The 9,614-nt window shown below is 38.8% G+C and overlaps 1 protein-coding gene across 1 annotated transcript; it reads right to left on the reverse strand.

Moving 5' to 3' along the window:
• Positions 1-369: 369 nt before the first annotated feature.
• Positions 370-9,228, reverse strand: nadkb (NAD kinase b). The gene is made up of 12 exons (XM_068340351.1): positions 9,068-9,228; positions 8,031-8,324; positions 7,837-7,920; positions 7,110-7,239; positions 5,498-5,606; positions 5,228-5,313; positions 4,808-4,910; positions 4,442-4,614; positions 2,585-2,684; positions 2,306-2,463; positions 1,369-1,451; positions 370-1,269 (listed from the first exon to the last, which is right to left on the reverse strand). The coding sequence occupies exons 2-12, from the start codon at positions 8,321-8,323 to the stop codon at positions 1,110-1,112; spliced, it is 1,479 nt and encodes a 492-aa protein (XP_068196452.1). The 5' UTR covers position 8,324; positions 9,068-9,228; the 3' UTR covers positions 370-1,109.
• Between the last annotated feature and the right edge of the window lie 386 nt (positions 9,229-9,614).

The following is a 9,614-nucleotide window of genomic DNA, read 5'->3' on the forward strand; positions in this document are numbered from 1 at the left end:
ATCACAAAACAAAGAACATTTTCAGGAAGCCAGAGCCACAAAAATATGTAGGTCAGGGTAAAATGTTGAATTCAGGGGTGTCGCAGGATGTTGCTCTGACTGGCTTGTTTCATTTTGATACAATCACAAGAACATTAAATCCCATACCCGAATATTGTACCTTGTTGCTCCTTCAGGCAACAAAACTAGTCGAAACATTTCATTTCACCTTTGTTAGCAACCTAATCGTATTACAGTATTTCAATTTTCCCGTCAATTAATACGTATTGTTTAATTGTAGCTGGCCTCATAAAATGTGCACATTAAATAATGTGATAACTTGTTAAATGGAATGAGTTTGTTTAGACAAGAATAATTTTATGCTTCATCTTCACTCTGCTACAGACTTTAATAGTTCCTCTCTTTATGACCATGAACAGAATATGAATTTACAACATTTACACAAACAAAGATGTTTCTGGAATATAAAATGTGTTGAATCAGCCGGCTTTGACGTAACTATGTTAATTTTATGTTAAGTTTTGGTTTCGAGTTAAGCCTCTGTCTTAACAAGCCATTGATTGACAGATCATATATAGATCACATATTACATGAAATAAATTTAAGATATTGAATGTTCAATTTTAGTGATTTATCTCATCTGTTATTTTAAATTAAAATCACATCTTATGAAACCAAAATCAAAAAACTATTAAAACTGATCACAATGAATGGTTTGCTCTAACTTAAAAAAAAACCAAAAAAAAAACCTCATCATTTGAAATGACAAATGTCTTTTGGCTATTTCCACCTGAGGAACATGCCATCACCCTGAAGGCTACAGATAAAATGACTGTGTGTACAGGAATGTAGTGCTCACTTACATGCATGGCTGGCTATAAACTATTGAATACTCAATACACTCATTGTACATATTATTGGTAGGACTAACATAACGGTAATCTAGATGTAGACACATAGGCTCTCTGTCTCAGTCAATTAAATCAGTCATGAAATGTTTTTCAGGGGTGCTTCATGGTAACAACTCGGACTCCCTTTGCTTCGCTGTCATCTGCTGCTTAATTTCTCTTTCACATCTTTAATGGAGGACAGTCGATGCACCAGCTGGCTCAGTTTTCTGTGTCTGATGAGTCTGAGGCATCCGTCAGTCGCGCTTGCCTCTTGCGAACGTTCCAGTGCAAGCACTGAGCCAGGCTTTCAAACCAGTCGTACACCAGGTCATGGCAACAGATGGAGGGCACTGGGTAACAAGACGTGGTAATCTTGATACTGTATGAGAGAAAAGTAGGAGGCAATTTAATGTCAATTTTAAAAAGATTTGACAGTGCAACTTAACATGAGCTAAGTATGAAAGTTGATGACTTTTACCAGTCTCCATACTGGATCTCCTGCCTCTTTCTCCCGTCAAATGACACCCAAGCTGTGTTCCTGGCATCAGGAGATAAAGTGATCTGTCCAGGGGAGAAGAGGAATGACAATCAGGTTACCACTTGGAGACATGCAAAACTACAAGTCCTTGAGTTTCAACGCATCACCAAATTAATATTCTCAGATTGACGTGAAACTTGATGATGGTGCTAGAAGTCAAGGGTTTACAATGTCGTTAGAATATATCTTGAATAGCTCCAAAATTCATGACATTCCATTCAGGGTTCTTGGATGGATGGATGGATGGATGGATGGATGGATGGATGGATGGATTGGTTTTCCATTAAGTAAAAGTTCCAAGTACAACCTTTTATGGTATTCCCTCCTCTCACATCAATTCTATCTCAAATAGAGCTAGTGCCTCATAGTACAACTACGAGTAAATGCATATGACTAAATGTTACTTGTTGATCCTTATTTATCACGTCACTATGAAATAATCCACACACGAAGCTGTGGGGCCAGCACACATCAGCAGGGTTTGACATAAACTGAACACAGCATAACATAAAGTAAATGGATAACTGGGCTTACCTGTTGAAGACTTCCATCAATTTATAAAAACTCATTTGTGAAAGGTACAGCAGGACAAAAACCGCTGTATTTACTGTACGTGAACTCAAATGAACGCTACAGATATTTGGACAGGAATAAAGGTATAAAGTAAAACATTGAGTGAGCATGGCTCCATAAAGGAGTCATGGAGTTTGATTATGTGACTCATAATGTGGCCTTCACAGTTACAAACAATTCTGGAAATATAATTCATTCTAAGCAGTTGTCGTTGCTCATGATAGCTTAACACCGGATAATGACACCATCTGTAAAACATATGTATGCAACACGCTCAGTCCATCGCCCTCCTCCTCATACTTACCATGAGCTCCACACCAGCAGGGACAACAATGGGCCTGAAGGACAGCGAGTGTGGACAGATGGGAGTGACCATGATGGCCGGTACATTGGGGTGGATCATGGATGCTCCTGCTGCGGCTGCATACGCTGTACTGCCCGTAGGTGTGGACACAATCACTCCTGGAGGATGGAGAGCGAGGATAGTTATGTTTTCTAGATCTGATTCACCTTCACATGGATCTCCCCTGTCACTGTCACTTGTTGTGACATTAAATGACAGGAGCAAGTGTGTGTCCGTTACCGTCTCCCTGAACTGAGGTGATGAGTCGTCCATCAAGGTACAAGTCCACATTGGACAAGTAAGAGGAGGGACCTCTGTCTACCACCACCTCATTCAACACCTGCATAAACATACAGGAAGACCAGCGTTATATTAGGGCATCCATAGAGCATAAAACTCCACCACCATTGTCTGACATTTTAGACCAAATATTTCTGTTAAGAAATATAAAAGCTTAATTGCGAGAAATACATGGCCAGTGATTCATCCCTATTCAAATTAATTTTGTCATTCTAGTGACATCTACAGGCAGAATGTCATAAATGTTTATACGTGTTTACATACAGTATTTCTGCAAAACACTGGATACAAATCGTAATGGTATATCAATGAAACAAATGTCTCTTTTACAGTTTTTGTGTGTATTAAAAATATACTATAAAAGGGATGCTGAAAATTGAAAATATGTTCATAGAAGATTAAGCAGGAACTGCACAATCTCGCCACTGTCACATAATAAGTACTTCTTGAGACTTCCGGCTAACAAGCAGACAACTCCAAACACAACTTCTTCGGCAGAGACCATCCTTGTTGTATGACAAAGTAAATAAAGTAGCATTCGCTGCATTTTCACATACAGCAAATTTTTTTTTTTTAATTATAAATGTTGCACTGAAAGAAAGCAATAAATTAGTCAGGAACAAATGTAGGCTTAGACTATTTACAGTACCACATTACATCAGCAAACTACATGCAGACAAAATCTTGGTATGCAGACAAGTGTACCACATCATGTTCCACACTTCAGTCAGTCCCACAGAGCCCTGCCGCGTCTCAGTGATGTGCTGACGTCAGCAGAGCAGAGAGCAAACATCCTGCTGGAGACAGCAGGTGTGATGTCATGTTAGTTGAGGTCGAGCTCTGGGCAAGAGAGACCACAACAATTCATCACTGTCTTTTATCGATGAGACAACAAATAATAACACACTGCAGCTGCGTATGTGTGTGTGTGTATGTGTATATGTGAGAGAAAATGAGAGAGACGAACAGAGAGAGAGAGAGAGGGAGCAAATGACTGCAGCAGTGAGGCATGCTGTTCAGTTGCGTCAGACTGAGTCAGAGCTCATTTAATATCCGTTCAGCGTGGACTGCACTGTTGACGCCAAGGTCTCCTAGGCAATGAGCTCAAAAGAACTTCACAACATCCGACTTGTCTCCCCTCAGCTTTATTATGACTGTTGCCATGGCAACCTGGCTTGCTCACTGAGCCATACACATTTGCAAACAAATATGCCAGCAGCCAGGATGGAAAAGGAAAACATTCTGTACTCATAGGATTGATAAATTAGTATTCTCACTTTATAAGTTATCAGATAAATGTAGTGGAGTAAAAAAGAATAATATTTGTTGCCCAAATATAAAGTAATGGAATGGAAGTAAGAAGTAGCTGTAGAAATACCTCAACATGTACTTACACACCATTCTTAAGCAAAACGACCCAGTTGCTGGACAAAGTATTGCTGCTTAATCTGAATATTGACATTAAGTAACACATTTTCACTGCAAACATTCTGCAACTTGTTAAGGTGAATATCAGCTAACTATTTCCATAATAACTAGCATTAGTCCTAGTACTGAACCAGTACTGATCCCTCTGTTCACTGTACTGGTTTCTCTGGTTGAAATGAAGGTAAGACTTTATGCTTCTGGAACAGTTCCCGAAAACCTGGAAAACATCCTGCAGTAAACAAGTCCATACGTCACACGTTACACATATGATCAGGAAGTGAGCACAAACACATCCCAGCAGCTCATTTGATGTAAATAAACAGGCCACCAGGTTTTCTAAGGACACACCTCCTCTACCTCTGTACTCACCTGTAGCTGCAGGGTCACCTTGCCAGACTCATTGTTAGCGTGTCCATGAGGAAGAGGTCCATTCTGCTGCTCCGGCTGTGACTCTCCGCTGTACGGCTGCTGAGCCTCTCTCTGAAGCGGGACCTTCACCACCTTCACCTTAAGACGACTGCGCAGAGTGATGGCTGCATTTCCTGCAAACCCACACACCAACATAAGTGCACATGAGCATTTACATGCATCACAGACATGATCTACTAATATTAACAACTAAAAGAAATTATTTCTTAGTCGCAGTTCTTGGGAGATGATGTGTGATGAATTTACATTCACTTACAACCGTCAGCATTAGACCAATACAGTACTTCACATGAAGTTCTAGTCTACCTTCAAATACTTTGGCCACTTCCACCTTGAATGACTCAAATTTAAATGGTGTCAGGAAACCCAGAGAACCAAGATGAAATGCCATAACGGGAGGAACACTGCCCTGCAGGAAAGAAATACGTCTGACTGCTCTGCTGGATTTACAAAAAAAACAACAACCACAAACACATCTGTTAACTAAATACCACACAGAACAAACACATCTAGGTAACACAAAGATTTTTTTCTATGACAAAGTTGAGCATGAGTAGGCAACTTATAAATCCATGTAGAAAAGAAGAAAGATTTGTTTTAGTCAAATTTTATTTTTTTAAAATTTGATTTCAAGATAACACTCAAATATAATCAAGTTGAACTTTAAAATTTCAAGTTGTATAAAATGTTTGTGATGGTAGTAACCAACAATAAAAATGTGATTACCTGGAAGAGAGAGGAGGCGTAAAGCAGAGTTCCATCTCCACCCAGACAGATGATCAGGTCTATGCAATCAGAGATGTCATCAAAGCCTGCAGAGCAAAAAACACATCTGAAGTTCACCATGATTTTGTTTTAAAAATATATTTTCATTTAAGAATCAAAAGATTAGAGACAACCTTTAACGAATACGTTACATCAGAGGAATAAAAATTGAGTGATTTCATTAATAAGTTGTCTTTATTGTGAAACAGGCAGTAGGAGACGGGGCCTCACCCTCTCTGAAAGTGCACAGCTGATTGCGAATGGAGCTGAACGTCTCGTCCTGTGAGAGTGTAACATCATCTGCTACTCTGCGTTCCACATACACCATCATCTGCTTCTCCTGAGACACAAAGACATACTTTACCGATAACAGCCAAAACACACACAGAAATGTCTAAGGAGTGCACTTTCTAAAATGAAGTCCAGCGAATGCAAAACCTATTTAGTTTAATATGGCACTATTTGTATGCAATGTTAATACACAAGTTTCTGTCACTCAAAGCACTAATTGTTTTGGAAATATGTGGCCAAAAGTTGAGGATGCATATGACATCAGAATGTAACTTTGACCTGCATGTCTGCTTTGTTTTCCAGGAATCAATTTCATGGGAAGTGTCGGTCTTCAACATCACAAATATTTCTGTGTTCACTGTTCGTTGGCATGTTTTTGCTGCAATAGCTGTCAGCAGGGAGGTGAGTTTAGTTTACCGGTAATGTTTACAGTCAAACCTGTAAATGAAACTACAATCTCTAAATATGAAAGAGAGGGAATTATTCCACTGTAAAAACCCTAAAACTCCAACTCAGTAAAGGATACCATCACTGGAAGAAAGATATTTTTCTAACTAAAAGGAAGCAAACAAAATTTATGTTTTCTTTGGGATCAGAAGTAACAGTGGGGCAGATGAAGGAACTATGAGTACCACAAGTAGAGGTGGCAATGCAGTTATAAATAGAATCAGAAAACAGATGCAGCTCATAACAATCAATAATTATTTCAATTCAACTTATCTTATCACAACCCAGAACGTCTGCAGTGTAAATTTTTAAGACCATTATAATTACATACATAGAACAGAATGCAGCTTAGCAGTAATTGATCCCCTAATAATTTTCCAACAGTGATCGATACAGTTAATGAAATAAATAAAAAAAATATGATGGGCAAAAAATAACAGCAAATAATAAGAAAAATAGCATTAATAATATTTTTTACAAAGCACCTTTGAAAAACAGAGCTATAAAGTGCTTCATAATAAAATGTAAAAATTCTGGAATTAAATGTGTTCCTCTCCTTTACACACAGTACGTTGCTGCAACAGTTGCAATCTCAGTGGTAAATGTCTGACAACCTGCGATCAGATCACTAACAAGACGCAGTAGAAGGCAAAAGAAATTGTTAAGATATTATTAATTAAGGGATTATCAATACAGTACTTCATTTGTATAAGAAATTCAATATTTTTCAAATGCCTTTTTTATTTAACTACATTTTTAAAATTGCTCTTTTAAATTTATTTTCAAATTATGATAGCTCTGGATGCCTGAAAATGGTTAAAAAGCATTTTTCTATCACCAAACCCTTCTGCTAAATATCATCTGTGTAGGATTTAAATCTTAAATCTATCTGCCTCACAGAGCTTTAGTTAAATACTGCTGTCATTTACGCTAGCTAGATCACACCAAAATAATCTAAAAAAAAGTATATCTTATCTGAGACCCGATGGTAAATTTGTACATTCTGACCAATCTTAACATCCAAAGTGTGAATCAGTTACATTTTGCTAATTTATGACATGTGATTAAAAAAAAAAAGTAGTTTACAAAATTTTGTGAGCTGTACCTCAACTAGAAACCTGCAGAGTTCTTTGAAAGGTTCAACAAGGGTCTCATCTCTGATTTTCCTGATGATGAGGACATTAACAGGAGGCTTATTCCAGGTGAGTCGCTGGCTCGCTGGGTCTTGGATGTGCCTATGAAATGGAAACAGACCAGTGGAAGCAAAGAAACCTGCTTAAACAAATACGTTAAAAACACACAAACTGTTACATTTTGAAAAATGGCTTACATTTACATAATCATATTGTCTGGCAACTTTGTTCCAAACAGTCAGATGTCATCATGAAACCATGTCTTCGCTAATCTCCTGAATTAAGCAAAGATATATCTGCATTGTACAAACCGTCAAAGACAATATTTAACTGTTACTTATTAACTGTGATGGAATGCCTCAGGAATGAGGTCCAAATTCCAAATCTAAAAACGTTCTATTTTCTTTACCGTTTGGCTTGCTCCTCCTTTGCATGACAGATGACAGGCATCATTCAATTGACTCTGAGTGTGCATATGGTAAGAGTGTATTTCCAGGGCAAATCTGAGGAAGCGCTCGTGAGATCAGGGAAGTCTTGTTTATCCATAGTCTGCTGTTTGTCATCCAATTGAATGTAACATCCAATCACAGGATTATGTTTTTATCTTATCATAAAGTTACACAAGCTTTTTAGTGTCAATGTCCCCAGCAACCCGTTTGCTCTCACAAAGTTTTACTCATTCAGCACCCCAATGCTTACATGACTGAAGTTGGGTTAGGAAGAATACGCGCTTTGGGTCCAAATTGAGTAGCTGGATAAGGTCCATGTAGAAAGTGGGCTCTCCTGTCAGGAGGAAAAACACAAGGACAAGTCAAGATACCATCCCCTCACATCCACGGCAACAGAGTTGTTCAAGTGGCATGGTGAACCAGCTGGAAGCCTTCAGTGCAAACCTCTTAGGAGAGCTTTCTGCTGGGTCACTTGCCAAGCCAGAGGGCTCCAAGTGCTTGTGTTGGCCTGGCAACCTTTGCCGATCCTTCTCCGACAGCAGCTGTTCGTGAACATCCCCCCGTCGCTGCAAACTTGTACCTTTTCGACGTCTCCTTGGTGACTTAGACGGGCGCTCTCTGTGCTTGGAGGGCCTGGCTGACTCTGACAAGTGATCAGAGGTAGTTATGGATAGAACCATACCTCTGTCTGGCACTGCCTGGGGCCCTGACAAAGTACTGGTTTCCGAATCCTCCATTCTTCAGGGAAGTCATACAGATATATGTTATATTTTTACAATACTAAAACAAAAACAAACAAAAAAATAAAGAGACAATCGTTTAATTAAAAATACAACTGGAGTTGAAAAAAAAATTAAAATTGTCTATTTATTAGAGTCTAAAAATCATGTGTGTATCCTGATAATTTATTAGTCTTTCAGCATGATGATAATGTCAATTCACTGTGGTGTGGCTGCTTAGTGTGAGCCTAAAATGAGATGAACCGATAAATCATATGTAAAAATCAGAGAAATAATCAAGATTCTCTTTTTTACATTCCAAATGGGTAAATATTTCTATCTTTGAAATTCGAGGCTGTTTCTTTGCTTCACAACTTCATGAATTCATCGGTTTGTGAGGCATGTAGATGTTTGTCTTTGGGATTATAGATTAATGTTTAATCTAAAAAAATAAAAATCAGCCCAGAGGCTGTACGAATTCGCTACAAAACACTATCAAATAATAACGTTGATGTGGGACATCTGATGAAATGACTTGTTGTAGCTAGGGTGTGTTTGTTTCGTTAAATCAGACCCCACTATGACAAGGAAGCTTGTGAAGGAGTCCGGATTACCCAAAGGAAAACTAAAACACCGGAGTAACTCAGGGCTGACGGCTGGCAGCTGTCCGTCACGTCCTGCTAACACTTATGCTTTACTGACAGCAGGCTTTAGCTGTCAGTTAGCCAACTAGCTAACTGGCCGACCGAACGGAAGCCTTACTGTGTCAGACAGAAGCATAGGAGCTCAACTCTGCATTACGTCAGCAAGGCTGGAGTGTATTTAAACGCTACGAACACGTGAACTCAAAAACAGGAATCCCCAGACCGACAAACTGTAGTTAATACAGGATATTCCGAAAGTGTTCTACCGGTGGAAGTGACGTCACAGAAGACCGGTCTGACAGCTGCACTGCCAGCCGGGCACGGTGGGCTTTCAATTCACGGAACAGCGCCATCTGCAGTGATTTTCAGTAACTACAACATAATATAACTGTATTACCTACTGGATTATATACCACAATAATAATAAGAAAACAAAATTGGATCCAAAAATCTCCGAATTATAATTTATTATTATGCCAAACATATAGAATGTTATGAATATTGTTTAATATTATGTATATATAGTATGTGCAGGGTATATATTGACGGTGCCTTTTGCCGCTCTACTTCTCATCTGCATGCTTACAGGCCCCTTTGTGTGTGTGTGTGTGTGTGTGTGTGTGTGTGTGTGTGTGTGTGTGTGTGTGTGTGTGTGTGTGTGTGTG

Source organism: Antennarius striatus, chromosome 18, assembly GCF_040054535.1.
Source record: "Antennarius striatus isolate MH-2024 chromosome 18, ASM4005453v1, whole genome shotgun sequence".
Classification (NCBI taxonomy): domain Eukaryota; kingdom Metazoa; phylum Chordata; class Actinopteri; order Lophiiformes; family Antennariidae; genus Antennarius; species Antennarius striatus.

Coding starts and splice junctions, on each gene's coding strand:
- nadkb (XM_068340351.1), bottom strand. CDS start 8,323: ATGGAGGATTCGGAAACCAGTACTTTGTCAGGGCCCCAGGCAGTGCCA. Junction 2,464..2,584: donor CACCTCAGTTCAGGGAGACG/GTAACGGACACA, acceptor TCCATCCTCCAG/GAGTGATTGTGTCCACACCT. Junction 1,452..2,305: donor CTGCTGGTGTGGAGCTCATG/GTAAGTATGAGG, acceptor TCCCCTGGACAG/ATCACTTTATCTCCTGATGC.